Source organism: Haliotis cracherodii, unplaced genomic scaffold (assembly GCF_022045235.1).
Source record: "Haliotis cracherodii isolate W230 unplaced genomic scaffold, xgHalCrac1.p SCAF_4, whole genome shotgun sequence".
NCBI classification, from domain to species: Eukaryota; Metazoa; Mollusca; class Gastropoda; order Lepetellida; family Haliotidae; genus Haliotis; species Haliotis cracherodii.
In genome coordinates, this window is record NW_027266297.1 from 70,218,776 (window position 1) to 70,245,429 (window position 26,654).

Sequence of the window (26,654 nt, forward strand, 5' to 3'; positions counted from 1 at the left end):
CTGAGTCTTGTCGGGGGTCACAGATCTGGTGATTGGGGAAAGAGGTGTGTGGTGTGTGTGTGGTGGTGGTGGTGTGTGTTCTGTTGGTGTGGTGATAGTGCTGGTGGGGTGCGGGGTGGGTGGTGGGGGGGTTAGGGGTGGGGGATGGGATGGGGTTTAGGTGGTGGTGGTGGTGGTGGGGAGGTGGGGGGTGGGTGTGTGTGTTGGGTTCTGCGTGTGTCTAGCCAGTCTCAACCAAACAAAGATCGTAAAGAACACAGTTGCATTAGTTGTTCTTCGCGTTTTCCGAACTTTGACATGACCATTGTGTAGACACAAGGAACATTTTAAATATACAAATATACACTTCAGACGTGCAGTGAGACATTTCGAGAGAAACACTATTTCGGGAGGACGGGGGCCAAGTGTATCAACGTTCCATCTCATAACCGTCAACACAATCTCGCTTATGTTAAATATGCTTCACCGGTAGGACGGGTATTCCGCTGAAGTACCAAGAGGTTGTGCTCAATTATATCTATATGTGAAAACGTTTAACAGGACGTTCTAAGCACGTGACTGTATATACACGCTACATATGATATCAGCTGTCATTTCAATAGGATATGTCAGGTTTCATTTGCACAACCCTTGTCAAGGCCAGCTGCAGCGATGTTATGCGCTCTTCAGTGAGTTACAACGAGAAACCGCTTTATAAGAAGACCCACGCCTGGTTAAAATAACAGTCATAATGGTGATGATGATGATGTTAAAACCTCGGGAAAATACATGTCGAGTGAAACCTGTTCACTGTACAAAAACAAATATTGTAAGCGAAATTGCAGATTTGAACACTAATATCCCTGTCAAGTTAGCACATAAAACAAGTTTATAGTGCTGTATCAGTAGTCTCATTTCCAGCGACATCCTCGTACAGCAGGCGTTAACGTCTGTGCCGCGCTCCTCGCACCGACTAGCCAGTCATAGGATTGAAAGTAAACGACACATTGAGGATAGTTAATGGCGTCGAATTGTGCTTTCTTATTGTCATAGTTAGCCATTGGTAATGACTGCCATTACTGACTTTACACATGGGCGGTGGTTTCCAGCTTGACATATTGCCTGTTAGGTAATAGCCCCTCTTTCCACAGGCTTCTCGTTTTCAGTAATAGAATTGCACTGAAGACGACGTTTCTGTGCGCATAAATATTAGATTTTTTTACCCCATACAAAACGATCTAAGGCGTCCATAACGTGAGTCGCTGGTTATTGAAACAAGGCGCGGCGGTCACACAAGCTACAAACGACGGCATTTAGCCGAGTTGGCAATGCAAGCTGTACGCTCAATGCGCTCCCATTCACTATAAATGTGACCGCTCGGCTGGAAAAATGTATTTTCGAGAGACCCAAATGGCTTCATTCGTACACGAAAACACTCTCTCTGATACATTATCACCCCGTTAATAAACCCGGGGAGGGAGGACACACTATTCTTAGTCAAAATCGAAAACTGTTTCACGAATAAAGCGGGTATGTCCCAACTAGAGTTGTTTAGAAATTGCGCGGCGCATTTAGTCGACGTTGAATTGCACCTGCGCGGTTAGTGTTGGCTAAACCCCTTCAATAAATCACCAGAAGGCTTTCTGATGAGATGAACCCAAACAGTGACTAGCATTCCAGTCACCCGACTGTGGTCTACCGTCAGCCGCTGTACCCGGCGAACTGACGTATTTATTATCCACCCTCTTAAACAAGTGCGAGGTTGGTTATACGCGTCAGCAATACATCAGCGCTGCTGTGGCTCGGCGGTATTCCAGTCCCGGCTGAGTGTGAAGTGTGAAGATTCTCAACTCAATACTATTATCATACACCGTACTCAATACTTTTATCGTACACCGTACTCAATACTATTATCATACACCATATTCAAAACCATTATCGTACACCGTACTCAATGCCATTATCATACACCATATTCAAAACCTTTATCGTACACCGTACGCAATGCCATTATCATACACCGTACTCAGTACCTTTATCATACATCGTACTCAATACTATTATCATACACCGTACTCAATACTATTATCATACACCATTCTCAATACTATTATCGTACACAAAAACTTAGTAAACAGTCGGAATACATAACGGTCACATGCTGTTTCCTTGGTGCTGACACGCTGACCTGTTAGATACATAGTCAGGCGAAAGTATAACCACTACGTTATGCGTCTAATTCTTATCTGGACCGCCTACGTTGTCTAGTGGTAGAGCGACTGTCCGGAGAGCGGAAGGTCTGGAGTTCGATTCCCGGCCGTGTCATACCAAAAGATGTTAAAAGATGCGACTTGTTGTTACCCTGCCTGTCGCTCGGCATTAAGGGGCTAAAACAAGGACTGGCCGGCTCGAAGTCAGTATACTGTGTCTGAGTAGGGTGTTCATGTTAAACTGTGGCATGGTATCTCAGTGGGCAAGCACTATAAAATCGGCATTAGTCCGGACTAGTACAAGCAGCCAGACACATGTGCATGCACGTCGCTATATAAGTGCAACAATCTTTGGCGCGACGTTAAACCCCATTTCACCGCAAGTTATGTGGAGTAAGGCAAAGCGTAGTCATGCGCAATCACTATTAAATGGAAATCTCATTTCTGACTGGCCAACGGGCGACGCGGACCTCGGAGAAGACAACTAAGAAGTCTGTTGGCGAGAATGCTTACAGAGCTTTTGCTCTGAGAGTCAATCAACCTGAAGTGAACGACTGTTGCATGTAGAAATGATCTGCAGAGATTTCCAGGTCTTTTGCTAGACACGGGGCTTAAAACCCAGTAAACCTCCATGCATATATTGATATTCCTATCACATTGCTAATCAAATAATCAAAGTGTCTTTAGTGACAAAAGTGGGATGACTTTTTACATCTTGTCACGACGATTCTAAAACCAATAGAAACACTTAGCTGCACCATCCAAATACACAGCCTCTGTTATAGCTGAACCAACAATGAGTGGTGTAAAAAGAGGGTGATTCGGTTAGAGAAAGCGTCTAACGCATTTAGTACCTCTTCACATTTTCTACTAATCCCTACAACCAACTGAAGAATGGCTGGTGAAACACGATTGAAATCTAAATAAACCGAGTGAGCTGTCCTCCACGACAGACTCCGGCACTTCATGTAAAGCCAGCACTTGCGTCCCGCGCAGCTAATTCAGTTATAGCATTCTGCACAATATGAAGAAAGAAGTCAAGTTTATTCAACGTGTTAGGAGTGTGGTTAGTTGTGGGTGATTTGTGGCAAGGATTACCTCTGTGGACAATCTTGAAGATAACATTACAAAACACGTACTTGAAAGGGCCCGTTTTCACAGCTTCGAGTTTGATTTGTCTCTGATAAGACCTATCTCCGCTTCCAGCATTCAGCGTTCAATATAGCGGCGTGCGCACATAACCACTTCAAGGATATCGGGTGGAGTGGAGGCACCACCCGTAACAGTAAATAGTGTCACAGTAACCACATCATCGTCATAGCAACAACAGCCATCTGAGATATATTAAAAAAACCCAGTGTGTATCGCAAGGAACAGTAGAAACCACAAATAAAGATGGTGGTACATAATTGTATCGTGTCCAGCGAATGAATGAATGAATGAATGAATGAATGAATTTGAAAACACAATTGTATCTTGTCCAGCGAATGAATGAATGAATGAATGAATGAATGAAGGAATGAATTTGAAAACACAATTGTATCTTGTCCAGAGAATGGATGGATGAATGAATGAATGAAGGAATGAATTTGAAAACACAATTGTATCTTGTCCAGCGAATGGATGGATGGATGAATGAATGAATGAAGGAATGAATTTGAAAACACAATTGTATCTTGTCCAGCGAATGGAAGGATGGATGAATGAATGAATGAATTTAAAAACACAATTGTATCTTGTCCAGCGATTGTCTGAATGAATGAATGAATGAATTTAAAAATTTGAAAAGTTTGAAAAAGTTTGAAAAGTTTGAAATGTATGTTTGATTCAGGATAAGGGAACATTGAGCAGTGCGTGATCACCACCTATGAAGCTCCATCCTCCCATCAGTCCGACTACATCGCCTGAGGCGAGGGTGAACGACATGGACGGCGATACCATCTTACAACCCTTCAGACGATTCCGGATTAAGTAAAATGTGTCTCACGTTGCCTCGCCCAATCCTCGGCTTCCCAGTCCGTGGGATGAAGATTGCTATCAAGATACGATAATTTGAAAATGCCTTTTTATCATTATCCTCGCGATCTGATAAAGCCAAGTTGACGTGACTGACTTCAAGGCCCGGTTATGCTAATCCAGTGCTTAACGTAACATGACAGGGATATATAAAGGTCGTAAATGTAATTAGGCCAGGTATATGTGTATTCATCCGCTGACGGAGAGAACAGTCGCGAGTAGTTGAAGGATGCCTAATTAAGGAATGGAACATTGTCGTTTTACAAAACATTTTCATTGTTATCCATGGATTTTTATATACGACACGTATATAATGTTTTATTTTCTGGTTCAGTAGTACCGCGTCCAGCAGTCAGACGTGACATCCTCTCCACCGAGGGGCAGAGGTGGGGATTGGGGTACTGTGATCCACGATCGTGGGGAAATTTAGGGAGCAATTTAGGGAGGCCTCTGTGGACGGGGTCTGTTCGCCGGAGGGGGGGGGAACTAGTCTTCTCCCGTATTGATTGCTGTCCTACCCTGTAACAACCCTATGAAATGTGACGATGATTGGCGCCCCGAGGCAGGATTAGCGACAGTGTCAAGTAATTGCTCGGGCTAATGGTGGCCTACGCCCATTCTCTCACGAAACTAACGTTTTATCATGTCCAGCTGAGAAAAAAATATTAGCTTAATACATTTTACCACCTTCGATTGACGCCCGAGGCTTTGTTGAGTACAACTGTTTGAAATGCCGATTAAGATAAGCAATAGGTATCAGAAAGAAAGCTATATGGATTATCAAATAATACTGAACAATTAACACTAGTGACAAAAGCATGTTTGCCGCACTTTCACTATCTGATCGATGATGCCTTTTCTGATAAAACCCCAGCTTTGTGGTTGCTGTTAACTCGGTTGGCGATGTAGTTCGCCTTCATTGGCTGAAAAACTGCTGATGAGGCGTTATTCAATTCACTCGCTCGACTTGTAGGGAGAGTGGTCTATGTGTTTACAAACCACCTCTACAACATGTATGTCCAATGCAATCCTATCCCATGCAGTTAACATATACCGGTTAACGCGAAGCAGTGTATATATGAAGGACCAAGAATCAAGAATTATTATTGTACAGCACACCCTCGTAGGGCAGGGTACGAACTAGCTATATCTGGGAATAAATATAACTATAAACATGAGAGGTAGCTATACATAATGTACATTATATATAGAGATATTACACATTATTTTGATTCACAGTATATAAACATTCACATATATCATGAGGTGGCTGTCAGTGTACGCTTAGTGTAGATACTGTATTGATAAGGCACAAAAGTTGTTGTAAAACTGTAGTAAAACGTCATATCTAGACGTATCTATAACATAGGTTCTTTTAATAAACATGTCAGGCTAATTCGTGAAACATATTTTGCTTTTTCAGGGCAGGGGTTCAAGATACTTGCAAAGATTTTATTATCATTTTGGCAGTTTAATACATCCAGTGTTTGAAGAAGTACTAGTAACTGTCTTTCGTAGCTATGATTCGGACAGGACAGAAGGAAGTGTTTTTCATCTTCTATTTTGTTTAAGTTACATAATTTACATATACTCTGGTCGACAGGCATGTTAGTGTATCTGCCTCTTTCAATCTCCAGATTATGGCAACTGAGTCTTCATTTAGTTAAAACTGATCTATGATCTTTGCATTTTACAGCTGAAACATACTTCTTAAGTTCAAATTTATCTTTAATAAGTCCTTAATGCCTAAGTTTGTGGGAGCTTTCGGTGTTTACTTGGTCACTTTCAATGAACTATATTTCTAAATTTTGTTTCAGAGCTTCAAAGAATTTTGCGCAAGGGGCATTTTCACTTTTGGATTTGGGAAATAAGTGTGCCACAAGCAAGACATTTCATAGAAGGTTTGAGAACATTACGTTACAAGGGGGTTTTAATATCTTGATAGGTGCGTTAATCTATCAAAGAAACAGAAAGGCCTGAAGTAGCTATACTTCTCGCTTTATTTATGTCAACTCCCCACACCTCGTGTTCCCTATCAGCTAAGCCTGATAAAGAAATCGTCACCCGGAGTGTTAATTGAGAAACAGTAGCGTGCGACCCTCGGCTCCTATAACTGCAACAATCACCGGTCCTCTTGTACCCCTGTCCACCTGGGCGATTGACGAGGTCTTCAGTGGTCAGTAAATGTTTACTCCCTATCAAAAACCTCTTCACGCGGGCTTACTTTCCCCTAAGTCGAACTACTCGACGAGCTTCAGGCAGAAAACTACACCAATTTATATTCAGGCAAATGAAGACCTCTAACCCAACAAACGCAGAGATTAGTCCCGAAACACCCCGACAGTATGAAGGAGCATTCAGCTTTGTTGTATACCCCTGTTCGTGGTCAGTCCAGTCCAGCTTTTGTATTCACGCAGGTGCCCGCTGAGCCCTTCTTTATACCCGCGTTATGGCACCCGTAAATGACCCCCGAGTTGGTCAGCTTTTATCCAGGCCATCTGGTTCTAAGCTTTTACTCGCTTTTTTCATGGCAGGTCTTTTCATACAATTTGTATGAAATCCGACTCGTACTAATTTTCTAGCTTTCAGTAGTCGTGGTAATTGGTGTTGCCCCAGGTTAAACAGTCCAACCCAGCGGTCGACCCGTTCATCCGTCCACTCGACACTTTCACTGCAACGAGTTTGAAGTGGCAGGGACCAACCCATGCCCCACACAACTGATGGGGGTTTCACAAACCATGAATTGGGGACAGGGGTTTGACGCTGTGGTTATAAACTAACACCAGCAATTGACCTGAAAATTAGATTTCTCACCGAATTTGAAAGTTACATACAAGGTAAACACTCCAGTGACTGTCTCCACCCCGAGATAGGGAACCCGATGAAAGAGACCCGTATGGGAACCGCGCCGTTTTGCACAGTCAATACGTTCCATTGTAGCATTGTGTTGACCGGTCTAACTCGGAATGCTCGTCTCTCAGACATTGCTAGTCACGTGGTACACCCGCTGGTGGAACACTGGAGCCTTATATTGCTCAACTCTATTTAGGGATATGGTCACCATGTTTTGTTTGTAACGCCGCTGTCACCATGTGCCATAAGTAGGAAACTGAGCCTTATACTACTCAACTCTATCTAGGGATACGGTCACCATGTTTTGATTGTTGTTTAACGCCGCTGTCACCATGTGCCATAAGTAGGAAAACAGGCCTTAAACTACTCAACTCTATCTAGGGATACGGTCACCATGTTTTGATTGTTGTTTAACGCCGCTGTCACCATGTGCCATAAGCAGGAAAACAGGCCTTATACTACTCAACTCTATCTAGGGATACGGTCACCATGTTTTGATTGTTGTTTAACGCCGCTGTCACCTTGTGCCATAAGTAGGAAAACAGGCCTTATACTACTCAAATCTATCAAAGGATAATGTCAACATATCAATAATGATATAGACCGCTGATGGAGACCGTTGATATAGACCGCTGATATAGATCCTCAAATAGACCACCGCTATAGATCCCGTTACAGACCGCTGATATAGACCGCAAATGTAGGCCGCTGATATAGACCGCTGATATAGATCCTGATATAGACCACTGATATAGACCGCAAATGTAGGCCGCTGATATAGACCACTGATATAGATCCTGATATAGACTACTGATATAGACCACAGATATAAACCACTGATTCATATCATGACACAGAGCACTGTACAGGGGTAGATCTACGTGGACTACACCCGCTATTAACCAGAGGGCGGCCTCCAGGGGCTCCGTACACAACTGTTTATAGATTGATTGGTGAACCCAAACTGATATCAACTCATTAACATTAACCTGCCAATCAAAGTATTCACATACGATAGGTAGTGAATACCTGCTGCCTATCCGTACACGATTGCACGCTATCCCCTAATTGTGCCATGACGCTAGGTACAGGTAAGTGATTGTCTACCTGCACTGCAGTTGGTGATGTCTTCCACCTGACGTCCCTGTGCAGGTGGCCACTGCACCCCCCGGGCTCCGGGCGGGGGACCAACGTAAACAAACACCATCATAATACACATAAGCAGATTACCACAAAGACATTCTCCACTAATCTGAGCCTTTCACGTTCTTGCTAATACTGTGGTCCCGTTACTAGATACTTGGGGTGGTGGCGAGATCTGAGAGCCCGCTGAGTCGCGTTATGTCCCTGTGACCACCTCGCTGGCACGTCGGAGACGAGGGCCCTCATCTGACAGTAAAATATAGGAACAACGACGAACTTTGTCAAGGGGGCTTTCCACACAACTAACAGTGTCGTGTTCTGTACCTGTGTTGTGATTAAACATTACTGACCACTTTTACCAGTCCACAACAAAAAGTATATAATCGCTATCAAAGATGATTATTCATTTCAATGATTCCTTTTTATAACTTATTTCATTGATTATAACACGATGAGTGGCAACTATCCAAGATGCAAACGATGTATGCCCTACAACGAAGCCCGGGGAACGATGCAATCCTCTACAACGAAGCCCGGGGAACGATGCAATCCTCTACAACGAAGCCCGGGGAACGATGCAATCCTCTACAACGAAGCCCGGGGAACGATGCAATCTTCTACAACGAAGCCCGGGGAACGATGCAATCCTCTACAACGAAGCCCGGGGAACGATGCAATCCTCTACAACGAAGCCCGGGGAACGATGCAATCCTCTACAACGAAGCCCGGGGAACGATGCAATCCTCTACAACGAAGCCCGGGGAACGATGCAATCCTCTACAACGAAGCCCGGGAACGATGCAATCCTCTACAACGAAGCCCGGGAACGATGCAATCCTCTACAACGAAGCCCGGGGAACGATGCAATCCTCTACAACGAAGCCCGGGAACGATGCAATCCTCTACAACGAAGCCCGGGGAACGATGCAATGCCCTACAACGAAGCCCGGGGAACGATGCAATCCTCTACAACGAAGCCCGGGGAACGATGCAATCCTCTACAACGAAGCCCGGGGAACGATGCAATCCTCTACAACGAAGCCCGGGGAACGATGCAATCCTCTACAACGAAGCCCGGGGAACGATGCAATCCTCTACAACGAAGCCCGGGGAACGATGCAATCCTCTACAACGAAGCCCGGGAACGATGCAATCCTCTACAACGAAGCCCGGGGAACGATGCAATCCTCTACAACGAAGCCCGGGAACGATGCAATCCTCTACAACGAAGCCCGGGGAACGATGCAATCCTCTACAACGAAGCCCGGGAACGATGCAATCCTCTACAACGAAGCCCGGGGAACGATGCAATCCTCTACAACGAAGCCCGGGGAACGATGCAATGCCCTACAACGAAGCCCGGGGAACGATGCAATCCTCTACAACGAAGCCCGGGGAACGATGCAATCCTCTACAACGAAGCCCGGGGAACGATGCAATCCTCTACAACGAAGCCCGGGAACGATGCAATCCTCTACAACGAAGCCCGGGGAACGATGCAATCCTCTACAACGAAGCCCGGGGAACGATGCAATCCTCTACAACGAAGCCCGGGGAACGATGCAATGCCCTACAACGAAGCCCGGGGAACGATGCAATCCTCTACAACGAAGCCCGGGGAACGATGCAATCCTCTACAACGAAGCCCGGGAACGATGCAATCCTCTACAACGAAGCCCGGGGAACGATGCAATCCTCTACAACGAAGCCCGGGAACGATGCAATGCCCTACAACGAAGCCCGGGGAACGATGCAATCCTCTCTAACGAGGGTTAACGCCGGTGACTTTGTGAGAAGTTAGACAAGGGAATCGCTCTACACAGGTAGCTATTCGGATCTACTATACGTCATCTGACTTCAGGTGTGTATAAACATGGCTGTGGCGAAAGTCAGTTACCTGCGCATAGGTATTCCAGCATTGTAGCAGGTGCGTGGGTCAGAGGTCAAGTCAATCTTGTCTTAACATGGGAAGTTGATGATCAAGTATCATCCAGGATATCCTCCAGCCCTCACAACACGTGCATCGCGGGAATCAAATCACATGAAAACTCCATAGTAAGAAAGACGCGGTCTTTAAATTAACTTATAACGTGTACGCATGATAACAACTAACTTTTTACGCCGAACCAGGAATGCTGTTGATGTGACGTGTTTGATAGATACGGTATGCTGTTTGGCTTCCCTGCACACCTGGACGCTCCTCCCGGCACACCTGGCCGCTCCCCCAGGGATACAGCGGTAACACCCCACACGAGGGTCGTGTATGCCGGCGCTAGAGGTACGTGTTACAGGCCCACGTCGAGGTAACACCCGTAACCACAATGTACACCTATGGATTGCCCTGGAAGGAATGGACGCCGAGCACACAGTTCTAGAGGAAACCTTTGTTTTTCTTCCTTCAACGAAAAATCGAGGAAATCTCAAAATTTCTTCAAGGTGCGAATCAGATGGCGTTGCAATGTGTTTATGATTTGCGGATTTACGTAAATTGTGAGCCGTGGCGTGCCAGAGTGTTGTAGTTAGTTGTGAGTTCGAGAGGGCAAGTTTACCTACGATTGATATTACAGTGAACGAGGAACAGACCACGCTGTGTGCTAGAGAGGAATGTAATCATCTACTTTCAAGTAACCCTATTAAATCTTTGCGAAGGAAATACCGTAATGCTAATACAGTATCCAAATAATAAGTAACAAATGTTACAATAATAGGGTTAACGGTCATCAGGAGCACGTTAAACTGTTGGACCCGTGAAGATCCGAGTTGTAATAGGTCATCAGCAACCCATGCTTGCTGTAATAGGCGACTGTGCTTGTTGTAAGAGTCGACTAACGGGATCGGGTGTTCAGGCTCTGACTTGGCTGATACATGTCATCGTATGCCAATGGGGTAGAACGATGCTCCTCGCGTCAATCACTGGATTGTCTGGTCCAGACTAGATTTTTTTACAGACCGCTGTCATATAGCTGGAATATTGCTGAGTGCGGCGTTTAACAACAGCCAAGAAACAAATAAAGTTAAACTGTTGATCACCGTGGAGCTGGCTGTGACACCGATGTCATGTAGATGTGTACAGATGAAACTGGTTATGAAACAGATGTACCTTTCTCACTCACTCATTCACAGCTTCTGAATGTTGGGGCGATTGATGAGGGAATGGACTCATGAGCCGTTGACAGGGCGTGCCATACATAGAAGGGGGCACCACAGACAGTGAGTGAGTATGGTTTTACGCCGCTTTTAGCAATATCCCAGCAATATCACGGCGGGGGACACCAGAAATGAACCTCACACATTGTACCCATGTCGGGAATCGAACCCGGGTCTTCGGCGTAACGAGCGAACGCTTTAACCACTAGGCTACCCGACCTTCCTACCAACGACAGAGGGAAGGCCTGAAGCTATATGCGCCGTGCTGCACGTAAAGGAACTAAGGATTAAGCTTGACATATTACGTACACCGCAGCTACATATAAAACCGACACACACAAATGTAATTGGCGTCATATATTTCCCCCAGTACAATGATTGAGAGGTCCCAGGTAAAAATGGGAACGGAGTCACAAAGGGGTGATGGGCCATTATTTCCTTTCTCTTGCATCCTCTAAAGTTCAAATGCGCTCGCCGACAAGATATAAGTCTGCTTGTTTGTGCATTACATGACGGCTCTACAAAAACGGGTAGATCAAAGCCCTGCTCCCGCCCCTCCGGCCCCTCCCCAACCAGCCAGTCGGTCCATGTCACCGTGATACAGGGTGATTTATACGACTCGTCACTCAGGGGGTGCGACCCTCCAGGGTACGACACAACTCACACTTTGTCGTCATAAATCAGCGCAAAGACCACCCTTTGTGTGGCACAGTAGGGATTGAGGGGATGGTTTTGGAGGGAGGCAACACAGGACAGGGAACAGGTTGTTTGTTTCTTTTTTGTTTAACGCCACACTCAACAATAATCCAGCGATATGAAAGCGATCTGTAAATAATCGAGTCTGGACAAGACAATCCAGTGATTGACATCATGAGCATCGATCCACGCAATTGGGATTCGATGACATACATCCACCAAGTCACCGAGCCTGACCACCCGATCCCGTTAGTACCCTCTTACGACAAGCATAGTCGCCTTTTACGGCAAGCATGGTTGCTGAAGGCCTATTCTACCCCGGATCTTCACGGGTTACAGGTAACAGGTAAAATGCAGGGAGGAACCTGACTTCCCCGCTGTCACAGCCTGTTTCTCAGATGGCTGGTAAAAGCCTACACAGACACTATGTCGCTGATATCGTTGAAAGGAATCTTTATCTAGTTTTTCTTGCTCCTCTTTGAGTAAACATAAGCCGTTTATAGAAACTGATCTGCGTTATGATGAGGATGTTTAAGGTAAACCCGACTCCACTGCCACCCCTGTGTCTGCACCCAGTGTCTGCACCCAGTGTCTGGCGGCATGTCGGGAGAGTTGGAACATAGGTGACCAGCTGTCGACATGTCTCTAACCAGGTAAACACGACGCCAAGGTTGTTACCTCTTTTTTACCTAGGTGTAAGTTTCCCGTGAAGACCAACGACCGTGTTGACTTGAAACCTTCCACCCATTATAACATAGAGTACTTGGAGTGAATGAGTCCCACCACAGCGGGTGAAACCCAAGTGTTGAGGCTGCAGCTCTGCTGACATTTGCTGCAGTGGAGTGTGGGTAAACCTGGCGCTCATGCTCCGTTCACAGAAACACATTAGAAAGTAGTGAATTACAAAACAGGTAACAGGGAACAGTTTAGATCAGAGAGGTCCTAGCTGGAAGTATATCGCAGGTCTTTGTTAGAGTTTGGGAGATGCGACATTCGTGGCGCTTTCGAAGTCTTTGTGGAAAGGGGCCTGGGGCATGGCGAGGTTGGGAACCCTTGACGATCCGGTGTAGAATAGGTCTTCAGCAACCATGCTTGCCGGAAATGGTGACTTTGCTTCACGTAAGAGGCGACTAACGGGATCGCGTGATCAGGCTCGGTGACTTGGTTGATGCATGTCATCGTATCTCAATTGCGTAGATCAATGCTCATGATGTCAACCACTGGATTGCCTGGTCCAGATTCGATTATTTACAGACCACCGTCATATAGCTGGAACATTGCTAAGTGCGGCGTTAAACAACAAACAAACAAACAAACAAACAAACAAACAAATGTATCGTCGGGTGACCGGCCGGATGCGCGAGTGTGTATGTGTGTGTGTGTGTGTGTGTGTGTGTGTGTGACAGACATGGGAACGGATACCCAGCTTATGTCTTACATCATCAGATCGAGGCCGGGGTAGGTCACACAGACCAGTGGATGCTAGTGGCACTATCCATGCTTTCAGGGTAGTAGGGATGGCGAGCTGAGAGTCTGGCCACAAGTATCGGTGAGGTTGTCCGTGTCCTCGGAGCTCCATGGGAAGTAGTGAGCTGCGAGCTGCATGAAGACACTGCTGTCAGAGTGGGCCAGCCCTTTAATTGTTCATCAATCACCAAGCGTCACAGATCCTAATTATTAGATGTATCACACAGAGGGGGAAACGCGGAAAGAGAACAGAAACTACATTCAAAACAGAACCTCGTGTACGTAATGGTCCGCAGAAAACATAAAATTTGGGAATGTTCGTGAAAAAGGGAGAATGTGTCGGGGAAGACGAGCACGTGGGCTGGGCTGTACCCACGGAGGCGAGGGGATGGGAATATACTAATGAGAAAGGGAGGCGTTTAAACAAGACTTGGTAATTAAATGGCAAACAACTGTCAGATAAAATGACAATATGCGTGTCAATGCGCAATACCGGAACACAGAACATATGTCTCACTGTCTGAGGAATTCTGGGAGTTTTGCAAGCCACGATATCTATTTCGCTGAATGAGATTATTTGATATGCCACCCCCCCCACCCCCGTCTGCCAGATACAGTGGGATGATCCTTGCAATCATGCAGGTCTCGTTAGCAGATAGTTATTTTGTTTTATTATTTGAACAAAATGTAGAACAATGTGTAGAACAAATTGTAGAACAGTGTGTAGAACAATGTGTAGAACAATGTGTACAACAAATTGTAGAACAATGTGTACAACAATGTGTACAACAAATTGTAGAACAAGGTGTAGAACAATGTGTAGAACAGTAGGCAGAACAACATGTGGAAGAGTGCTTGGGGCTACGTGTAGAACAATGTGTAGAACAATGTGTAGAACAATACGTAGAACAATGTGTAGAACAGAGGAGTTCAATAAGATGATGTTACATACTGCACTGAGAAATTAAGACCGCTTTTCTCAAACGTGTTGCGCTACTCCATCATTGAGACATAAGGTTCCCGAGAAGATGGAAGAACGGGCAGTTCATATAGCTTGTAGATAAATGTTGTACTTAGCCAAATTCCAAACCCTCAAACTGAACGCATGGGAGTTCTAGTATTTTCCTTACACTTATTACCTCACGTTCGCTTTAATCAAGGTGCACATGCACAAATTGAATTTTACATAGTTAAATGATATTACACTGAAAACGTCTGCTAAACTCAAATATTGTTTATCTCGGCAGTGTTTTCCTACAGGCTGCAATCAGACAGCTAATGTGTTAGGATAATACCAACCGTCCCCCGCTGTTTTATATCACCGACTGCATACTCTCAGGTCATGAACAGACACAGTCTACGTCTATGCGCCAAGACAACGTCAATCTATGTCTACACACCATGACAACGTCAGTCTAGGTCTACACATCATGGCAACGTCAATATACGTCTACACACCATGACAACATCAGTCTAGGTCTACATTCCAAAGCAACGCCTATGTACGTCTACACACCATGACAACATCAGTCTAGGTCTGCATTCCAAAGCAACGCCAATGTACGTCGACACTCCATGGCAACGTCAATGTACGTCTACACACCATGACAACGCGAGTCTACGTCTACACACGATGGCAACATCAATCTACGCGCATGGCGACGTCAGTATACGTCTACACACTTGGCAAACGACGTCACCGTGATCGCTTCTGCACCACCCTCCCCTCCCTTCTGTGACCTAACATCAAATGTTCGGTGTCTAAAAGTGTTCGGAGTTTGTACACAACATGCAATTAATTCATAATGAAGTATTACCAAAGTACTTGTTCCATGCTACAGCGGTCTGTAATTTGATAAATACAAATTAAATAACGCACGCAGCTTAATGTGAATAAGTGAATCAAATTAAGAAGCAAAGGGGATTATTAACACGAACATCTCGGTGCATACCTACAAATGGCAAAGTGTGACAGGCAACACAACTCACTAGAACTTGCTGTCGGGTAAAGGGAGCGTGTTTCTGGAAACCCAGACATGTCGGCCTCTCAGTACACGAGAAGGTACTTCGTTATGATACAGAGGGAAAGCTGGAGTTGGTACACTTTCACCTTAGTCGTGAGATGTGTTTGGTACACGTACCTATTGCATTATTGCAAAGTTGACTCGATTGAAAAGTATCTCAGGGCTCTCTGCTTCCTACAAACACCCTGAACAAGTCGTTGCCATTTCTTCGTTTTGTCCTCTCGTTGCAGGAATGTGGACGATATTTTCAATGAAAACATTACTTAACAAACTTGAAGATGTCTTTAAAATGAGTAGCATCTACAGAATCATTTGTGCGCTGTGTTGTTCCAGCGCTTCACACTAAATGGTAAACACGCTCATTTGTTGCACGTATCACGTACGGCCAAAAATGAGCAGTTAAAAACGCGAGAGTAGTTGTTTAAAGAACGCGACGGGACTGTAAGGGTACAGTCAACAGGCGCATGCTTGGTGAAAAAATACCTTCTTGAAAGCCGGTATCCGGGTGAAGTTGAGAAATTAATGGCGGGTGGATAGGCAAGTGAGGTGGCTGGGGAGAAAGGGTTGAAATTTATCACTAAAATGACGACAGGTGGAATCAGCCCCTGTGAATGATGGCATATTTTACCCCGATAGTCGGGACGCTCGGTCAACTAAAAATTGCCAATCTCTTGTACATTGCCAAATATCTATCATTAAGAATGTCTACACGCCTCCCCAATTCTCCATGTGTCAGGGGAATAAATTATTTTGTGTCATTTTTCTCTCTCCCAACTTCTTTGTAATATTTTGAAAAAGGGCAAAAATCAATGGTGTGTCTATATAAACATTTCTGATGCTCATATATAAGATACGTTCATAGCCTCTATGTTTATATCGTACATGACAGTGATCTCACACACCTCTACATGCGGCTGTCGGTTGTGTCAACCTGGTTGAAATGTAGGCTAATACTGATTTATTGATATGTCTGTCGCGAATAGCTGCAGAATTACTGGCACGGTATAAAAACAATCTTCATTCCCTAATCTCGAAATCGCTGAAATTGTTGGTAGTATCCTACCCACCGAAATATATATGTATTTGAAGCGTGTGACGGGCGTTGTATCAGCTGCCCTGTAAGCCATGTTTCACTGCGGCAACGTCGTGAGCTGCCGAGTTCAGGCAACGTGGTATAAGACAGACGAGGTAATGAGGCTTACGGCCGTCAGGGGAGGGGGAGTCAAGACAATTCCTCTAAGCACCTGCTGTGATAACGCAACCCCGGGTTCTCGTCAGGGTTATCCTGTACCACTCATAACCATATAGAACGCAGTTCGATCAAGGTTATAAATTTCTGTCAACACTGGATAAAGAGTGGTTGCAGCAAAACTGAGTGAGTGAGTGAGTGGGGCATAAAGCTGTAGCAAAGATTGGCGTCAATCGCCGAGCTAACATCGCTTTGTTAACGGGGCCTGCTTGTAGCGATTGCTTGTATATATCCCGGCTTATGAAACAGTGAATACACGCAAGACACCGAACTACCCGACACTGCATGCAATAAATAACAACGCATAATTAGTATATGGTAAATCACAGATCGGTTAATCCTTATTGTATAAATGAGTACACAGAAATGCAAATTCAGAAGAAATAATAATGTCACAAATTGACATCGTGATTTAAACTTGATACACTGGTATCAGGATTTATTGTGATAGTTCCAACAGCGATATACAGGTAATGGTTTCTATATTCTACTGGTGAGCCAAGCTTAGTGTCGGGTGCGTCTCGCTCCATGTCGGTATCAAGTGTAAGTCTCTAAACCTGAGGCCTCCTGCAGTGACTGTGGTCGCCCCTTATTGCTATGTATGTATGCGTGTCGGATCGCTGTGTCTATTATCAAGACTAATAAAGTTGGAGTCGTAGCGTTGTGAGGGGATTCTGGAGAACACTCGGGTATACCCAGGGTACATACGGGGTATACACCATTCACAGCGACCCCTGGCGGACCTGGCAGATGATTCACACCTTCTGATTCATATTTCGGTATGCTCGTGACAGACAGGTCGCGCAACATATGCAACCCATGTCAACATATCGCGCAACAGATACAGCTTATGTCAACATGTCATTCAGTGGCATAACTAGGTTATAAATAAAATCACATTAATCTGCAATCAGTCAGGACGTTTGTGTGTGCGTGTGCGTGTGCGTGTGCGTGTGCGTGCGTGCCTGTGTTTGTTGCCTACCTGCTACTGCTAACATGACGTAATGAATCGCGGAAAGAACGATTGGTGGAAAGACTAATTCTTGAATGTACCAAAGAGTTACGCGCAAGGTTCACGTCACGCTAACAGCACACACGGACACGCCGATGTGTAACTTCAGATACGTAATGTACGCCGGCGTGTTTATTCACATACGTAGTGTACGCAGATGTGTAACTTTTGATACGTGCTGTACGCCGATGTGTAACCACAGACACGTAATGTACGCCGGTTTGTTACTTCAGATACGTAGTGTATGCCGAATCGTAATTTTTTATACGTAGTGTACGCCGAATCGTAATTTTTGATACGTAATGTACGCCGATGTGTAACTTCAGGTACGTAATGTACGCCGATGGGTTACTTCAGATACGTAATGTAAGCCGGCGTGTTACTTTAGATATATACTGTACGCCGATGCGTACTGTACGCGGATGTGTCTATGTACACGCCACCGGCTATGAAACTGTGGCCCCTGCTTCCAGCAGTTGCAGTAAATATCTACCCTCTACTGGAGTGTTGCCACTTCGTCCCTAGTGCTTCTCACCAACCCCAACCCCTGCCACAGCTGCGACTCAATAAACCTGATGAAGAATACCCCCTGAAGCTGCTCAGTCAACCTCCTCAGCAGCAGGCTAACTCAGAGAGGTACTTGAGACAGATTTCTCCCCATCCTCTAATTGTGATGTCACAGCCGTGTTTTGTCCCCTGTCAAGCAGGTGTGTTACCTGGCATACAAGTCATATGATTTACCTGTACGGAAGATGCTGTTTGCCAAGGTGTACGTACAGAAAGTAGTACCCTCCAGGCCATTTATTTCAGTTTCGAGACACGGTGATGTGTGTACAGTCTAGTTCGTGGCAGACCACGGTGTAATGCGATGGAACACTGTTTAGTCAAGCTCAAACTGAAGACTAAATGTTATAAATGGTTTAACGTCGCAGCGATATGAAAGATAATTGCCCGTCCTCTCCTGCTATATTGAAATATCACGTGTAATGCGCTGTGTCCACGCACGGCTGAAGGTCAAGCTAGGTGCTGACACTAAACTGGCACTGAATAGGCGTTTATCGTAGGAGTCTACGTGAATGCCCAACTCCCACGGATGCTGAAAGATGTACTAAATAATACGTAAATGTACGTTATCGTCTCGTGATGTCATCTCTTAATGAATTAAGATCCGTGCTGTTATTTGTATTCACCAAAAGGCTCAGAAACCAAACATAAGCTATACGTATCCTCAGAACATGGGTGATCAGTACTCTCAACCTGATCCCCCCCCCTCCCCCGCCCCCACGCCTGCCCCACCCACACTGTACTCACCGGGGGCTCGATAGTTCCTACTCTCTGGGTGATGGGGTCTGTGTCCATCACCTCCACGCGACAGTCCACCCCGCGTCTGTCCCTCACGAACACCAAATCCTCTCGCTCAAAGAACACCGACCGCCCCACATTGACGGTCAAATCTCGCTTCCTCACGAGAATCTGGCCTTGCACTGCCCAAGATAAGGCTAGGGCCATCACTATGCGTAGAGTATCCATAGTCATTGTATAATCCTGGCTACGACACGTCCTGGGGGCTTATTGTATCCAAGAACATTGTATCGTGTGTCTGAAACAATAGAAAGTTCATGTTAGCATTTCGTCCTAGGTGTGCACAGGTAAACCTCTCCAGCACGAACCTCCTTACAACAGACACCTCACACTCGGACCATCATCACCTGGTCAGGTTGTCCCTAACTAGCTGTGGACCAATGAGGTGTGAGAATATGCTGGTGAGGCTTGGTGTAGTTAATAACACGAATGATTAGGCGGCACTTTATCCACCCCATGGTTTCCTGGACGAATGTACACCCACCTCAACCTAGTCCCCGGGTACCCATATTACGATAGCTTAGGTAGTGTTTAAGTAGCTGGTCCCCAGGTACCCATATTACAACTGCATAGATAGTGTTAAGTAGCTAGTCCCCGGGTGCCCATATTACAACGGCATAGATAGTGTTGTTAAGTAGCTTGTCCCCGGGTACCCATATTACAACGGCATAGATAATGTGGTTAAGGAGCTTTTCCCCGGGTACCCATATTACAACGGCATAGATAGTGTTGTTAAGGAGCTTGTCCCCGGGTACCCTTATTACAATGGCATAGATAGTGTTGTTAAGTAGTTTGTCCCCGGGTACCCATATTACAACGGTATAGATAATGTGGTTAAGTAGCTGGTCCCCAGGTACCCATATTACAACGGCATAGATAGTGTTGTTAGGTAGCTGGTCCCCGGGTACCGAATTATAGCGGCATAAATATAAACTGTTAAATACCTGGTCCCCGGGTACCCATGTGACAGCGGTGTTGCTAGGTAGCCCGCATCCCAAAAACCACTGACAGATCTCACTACACTGTGAGCAGCTCCAGCGACCACGACAGCAGCACTACGACAATGCGGGTGCTGTATGCACACATGCATATGACACGGGTGGTGCGGTAACGCCACACTTAACGCCTGCGAGGTGTGAAAACGTGTCCCCATACTTTATTCCATGTCGGCGTACACAGCGGAGAACATATATTACCTAATGAATATCAAACAAAACGTGTGTACGTGCAGAAAATAACTTATTCCGTGCCTGCTGACTGAGTAGATGAGAACGAACAGGCCCCCTGCAGGGTAAACAATGATCCAGGCCACATGCAAAGTGCCGACATACCCCGGCCTTGTCCCTCCTACACATGTGTGCTGTCACTGACGGAAAACAGTAAACATCATCAGTGCTAATTGGAGGTATCATTCCCTGAGATGAAACTATTACTGCGAATGGAAATAAGCCATGAAACTGGAATAATATTCACGCTGGCACCTTTACCTTAACAACTATGAACAGCAACATGTCACAGCGCATTCCCAAGTCTCTGTACAAATAACTGGGAAACTATTTTTGTATTAAAAACGATGGATGCTCGGATTTCTTTTTAGCAATAGCTCGCAAGATTGTATTCAGGTACGGCTAAGGCACATAAACAGATTCACCCCAACACTATTACATGAAATGTCATGTAACTCCACGTTACAAATACACAGGTTTTTCTGAGAACACAGATGTAATGACAGTCCTGCACCATGACCGTGGAATATATATAATTATATATTTTTTTGAGAAAACAAACACCAATCTAGATGTGCATACAAAAGCAAGTCTAGCTAGCTCTATTCCACATAATTGTTTAATTTTTGAGGCAAGATAACACAAGATTTCTTAGACTTAACGTTAGTCTAATGTCATGAATACACCGTTTTCTACATATATATCAAAATATATATACATGTGAGAATTCAGCGTCTGTAATGAAACAGATACAAATGTCATCGTTCGGATTTACAGATTTCCGGATTAACGATAATAAATTATAACCAAGTATGATAAATTTGACTTGGCTTACGAAGTTGGAGAGTATCCGGATTAGCCGGGTTTCAGTGGACGCGGGATGAGCGTTCCCACGAAGTCTGGAGTGAGCAATATCACACGCTGGGGAGGGTGATTATGAAGCTGCATCCAAGGGGGCGGAGAGGAGGGGGGGGGGGGGGGGGGGGAGTCCCTGTTGTGCAGCATGTATGTGAGCTACACAGAGACAATGGTATAATAACTTATCACGCTGCCATTTCGCTTTCACCTCTCCTCGTTTGATCGTCAAGGGGCTAAGGAAAAATGTCACGTTATTTGAACAGGGAGGTTAGGCGTCCTTACTGCTGTTATTGTAATTGTTGAAACTCGAATTAAGAGCTACGCATTTGGACTTTCACCTCTAATGCTTTAAATAAAATAAAACATGTCTATTGAACATTCTTCTGAAGTAATACAAATATTGCAATTACCAAGAAGCGTGTTGCTGCACACTTCAAGCCGCATTTTGTTTCATGGCACAAACAACAAACATATCATGAAGGGTAATTCATGTTGATTCTAACAAACTTTGGATATGATAATTAACTTCAAACGAGCTCCCTTAAATGAAGATTCTGGACAGGAAATGATGTTGAAATGGAGCCTGCTTGAAGTGGTGGCTACCTCTGCCGATATACCTGCCCCCACAGGCTTTGGATTGGCTCACCCCCCAGCAATGATTGGCTCCCATCACACAGAAGGCATGTCCCCCTTTCTCTGGTATCATTCCAATAACACATAATCCCTACAATCACGCACTATAGTCATCGAGAGAGATCACATCGCTTCTCCTTATTTCAAATCGTGGCTGGATAATTGTCTTCCCTCCGACACAATGATGCGTTAAACATTTCGTCATTTGATACCCGTAAAACGCCACAGCTCCCTTCGATTAAGAAATCTAAACCATCTCACTCCCAATCCCACTTTATTCATAAAAGACCCACGGTGCATGCTTTGCCATGTTGAAATCCGGCCGGGTTTTTATTGCGTTATAATGGTAAATGATTTAACATTGGGGCTTTTTTGTCAGCGGAAAACACGCTAAATCTAGGAGACTTGCACCTAGGACAACAAACTGGAAATTTGGCAGACTTGGGTTTCAACAACTATATTCGTGAAATCAACAAACGAATAGATATCGAATGTGTTTATATAACAAGACGGAATACATTAACACATACTACCAAGGTAGTTTCACACTCACAATACACACTTATCGTCGATGTTCCTGCTAGCGTCTAGTATTTCTTTTTCACACACATACAAGTTATTTCAAATGTAAATATTTTTTTTAAAAAACAACATAGATGTTACTTAGATGATGAGCTCTCACGCATATTGTACACTCAGAAGTTGGGTATTTAGAAAGTCCTTACACTTCCCCAACCATGGTATAACGGCGTTATGTTACAAATGTTCACAGCGTTTAGAGCAGAGCACGCGCTGACTTGAAAATTGTAATCCTTGACAATAAACATGAAGCTGGGATCTTCGGTTAATTAAAATCTGACACTTATCATAAAGTCTTAAATCTGCGGTGATCAAACTAAACGTGATGATTCCTCAGTTGCCGGCCAGTTATCAACAAGAGTTTTATCGCTCGGTTTATGAATTATATAATCCCGACTTACGTGCCCGAGAGCGGGGTAGAGGAGGCACGCATTGAGCCGATACTTGTAGTAGATGAGATACAACAGCACGGCGAGTGTTAGATGGTGGCTATATATGCCTATTACTTAAACTCGTAAAGATTGACATATTTGTGAGATGCAATCATTTGGGCGATACAGATCGGGGTGGGATGGCCTGTCAGTCTGTCTTTCTCGTGGTGTCAAGCACAGGAATGTGACAAATACCAACGTTATTTTGAGCGGAGTACACGCTTTGGGATTTCAATACTACATAACTGTTGTATTCGTGTTAAGAGACTATGTTGCTGAACTAATCATGTATATGTCGAATGTCGATATGCAGATATAAAGTATACACACACACTGTGTAATTGGCTGACAAATACATAATAAAACAACGTTTGTAGCGAACTATCCAGTATAGTCGTACATTCTACACCAAGTTAGATTTATTTCACACGTCATGGGAACATGTTTCAAATAATGTCTTATGCAATAAAATGGTAATTGTTGATCACTCACCCGTCGCTTATATACCTCTATACCGCGCCATGTTTTGTGTGTGACTATGTCGTCTGCCGTTTTCTGTCTCTCGTCTGCTCGTCACGCGCAAACTCCCGCCGTTGTGTGCATGAGAAGGACGAGTCCGTCAGCTCCACACACTTTACATCGATTCACAAACTTCAGCCTCACAAGACAGTTAGCGACGACTCACTGTTCGATCAAACACAATTTCAAATTTTTTTCCACAATCCACAAAGAATCAGAGAAAACACTCAATAGAAATCCGGTGTATGATGTGGTCAGCTCGCATCCACCCGTTCGCCACCTCTAGTGCAGTCCGTGGACTAGCTGTGAAGCAGCGTTGGGCGGGCCATTCATAGGCCGAGTATAGTCCCCTGCCGTCAGGGTATCTACAGCAGGCAGGCAGGCAGGCAGGCTCTCGCAGGTATAACAGGGATCGTAGTCTAGCGGCAGTCAGCCTTCACGTTCATACATCGACTGGAGCCCTCTCTCTTTCAGACGTTCGGGCGACGATCCTGACCGTGCGATCTCCCCGACAGGCGCTGTTTCCCCCACCCTCGTACGAACGACCACACCCTGGTCTACCTGGATTCTTCTGATTTGTTTAATTTCAGTGAAGTATTTAAAATGTTAACTCGGTATCATACGTGAGGTGAAGACTCGTGCGTGTCTTTGGTCGCGAATCTTTCTACCGACATATTTACCCGGTCAGTATAAAGTAAAAACTGGAAATTACGGGTGATTTAGGGAAACAATCATAATTGTATGCTTCGTTGTATATTTTTTTAAACTTTGTAAGATGGTTTGCAAAGACAGTAAAACAATCTCGGCAGTGGATTTGGTATCACTGTGGTCACACAGACAATAACAAAATGGCTCAAACTTTGAGCGTTAGTAAATAATATCGACAACTACAAATGGAAGATGTAAACATTAACACCACTAGTCATCAAACAATTGTCCGCTAATATACATCAAACACTAACTGCTACAGTCTTTTCGTCATTTCAACACACAACATTCTGATTAACCAATATATAAACCAAAATATCTCCGATATTTACAAGTTGCTGAGATTTATAATTAGGTCTTTTCTCCGCGGCCAGGGTGGAGGTGTCGCGGGAAATGTACAAATGGTAGATGTGAAATATTTACACAAATATCTCAATCTACTGTTATTTGACAGCTATATGGTGGGGGTATTTCACACTTGAAGTGTGATGTCTGCCAGAGAGTAATGCGCGCGCATACAGTGTTTGCAGTTTCTCGTGAAACATGCACCAACTATTGATTGTATGACATAATGTATTAATTTTGACGAAGAGAGGTCGGTATAACTCAGTCTAAAAATGATCATGTCTTGATCGATGGGGCACAGCTACTTGAGCGTAACAGCCAAATTACTCGCATCATGAAATAGGAGTACTCCGACATGATGGGTACAGTCAACCGCAGTTTGTAAAAAAACATACCCCCCCTTCCCCCTTCCCCCTCGCCATCTCCACCACACACACACACAGTTGTAGGCTAAGTTGGGAGTGAAGCACACTAGCAGTATCTGTGAGATATGCATCCTGTTCAGGCGATATTAACTCCTATACATCATGTGTTATTGTGAAACTAGAGGCAGGATGGTTGTCTGGAGTGTGGAGGGAGAATATGGTGAGTCATGAAGGGAACTAGTAGTTCCTGAGATCTGAAGGAATAGTCGTCTTGAAACCTGATAAAATAGCTCTTAACCAGATCAGACAAATGTGAAAATAGCACTTAACCAGATCAGACACATGTGAAAATAGCACTTTATGAGATCAGACACCTGAGAAAATAGCACTTAACCAGATCAGACACCTGGGAAAATAGCACTTTATGATATCAGACACCTGAGAAAACAACACTTTATAAGATCAGACAGCTAAGAAAACAACACTTTATAAGATCAGACAGCTAAGAAAACAACACTTTATAAGATCAGACACATGTGAAAATAGCACTTAACCAGATCAGACACATGTGAAAATAGCACTTTATGAGATCAGACACCTGAGAAAATAGCACTCTATGAGATCAGACACCTGGGAAAATAGCACTTTATGATATCAGACACCTGAGAGAATAGCACTCTATGAGATCAGAGACCTGAGAAAATAGCATTTTATGAGATAAGGACACCTGAGAGAATAGCACTTTATAAGATCAGACACCCGAGAGCATAGCACTTAACCAGATCAGACACATTTGAAAATAGCACTTGATGAGATCAGACACCTAAGAAACTAACACTTTATCAGATCAGACATCTGAGAGAATAGCACTTTACCCGATCAGACACCTAAGAAAATAGCATTTTATAAGATCAGACACCTGAGAACATAACACTTTATCAGATCAGAAATAGGAAAGATCACTTTATCAGATCAGAAATAGGAGAGATCCCTTCACCAGGTCAGACACCTGAGAGAATAGCACTTGACCAGATCAGACACACGAGAGAACAGCCTTTTCCTCATGCCCCCTCGCTCTGTAGCACTCTCTCATCCCCCTTCCCCCTCTTTAGAAGTCTCCCCTTCTGATGATTTGCTCCGGGGCAGAGGTCAAACACTGGACTTGTAAATTGGCACATTTAAAAACTGCATATTTCTAGTGCATTAAGCCGAATGGGTTTAGGGCATGCGCATGCAATCATTACGACGGTGTCTCCATCCGAAAGGACGGTAATGACCTTGCGCGTGTCTCTGGTGTCTGCGGGGAAGACGGGGATGTGGTATGCAAGTCACAGCCGTGTCTCACTTAGCTTACCTTGTTCACCCACTGTTCCCGTGTAGATGTGCCTCACTTAGCTCACCTTGTCCGTCCCATGTTCCCGTGTAGCTGTGCCTCACTTAGCTCACCTTGTCCACCCCCTGTTCCCGTGTAGCTGTGCCTCACTTAGCTCACCTTGTCCACCCCCTTCCCGTGTAGCTGTGTCTCACCTAGCTCACCTTGTACACCCCCTGTTCCCATGTAGCTGTGCCTCACATAGCTCACCTTGTCCACCCCGTTCCCGTGTAGCTGTGTCTCACCTAGCTCCCTTGTCCACCCCGTTCCCGTGTAGCTGTGCCTCACTTAACTCACCTTGTACACCCCCTGTTCCCGTATAGCTGTGACTCACTTAGCTCACCTTGTTCACCCCGTTCCCTTATAGCTGTGTCTCACCTAGCTCCCTTGTCCGTCCCATGTTCCCGTGTAGCTGTGTCTCACTTAACTCACCTTGTCCACCCCCTGTTCCCGTGTAGCT

General features: G+C 44.8%; 1 protein-coding gene across 2 annotated transcripts in view; it reads right to left on the minus strand.

Annotated features, from left to right (window-relative positions):
• LOC139480177 (FRAS1-related extracellular matrix protein 1-like) overlaps positions 1-23,773 on the minus strand; it is a 67,832-nt gene extending 44,059 nt beyond the window's left edge. Inside the window, exons 1-2 of one of the 2 annotated variants that reach the window (XM_071263207.1) lie at positions 23,378-23,773; positions 19,108-19,396 (exon numbers count right to left, since the gene is read on the minus strand). In XM_071263207.1, the coding sequence (XP_071119308.1) occupies positions 19,108-19,332 (225 nt within the window). In that variant the 5' untranslated portion in view covers positions 19,333-19,396; positions 23,378-23,773. The remainder of the gene's footprint in view (positions 1-19,107; positions 19,397-23,377) is intronic. The other variant, XM_071263208.1, reaches the window with a different exon arrangement.
• Positions 23,774-26,654: the final 2,881 nt, after the last annotated feature.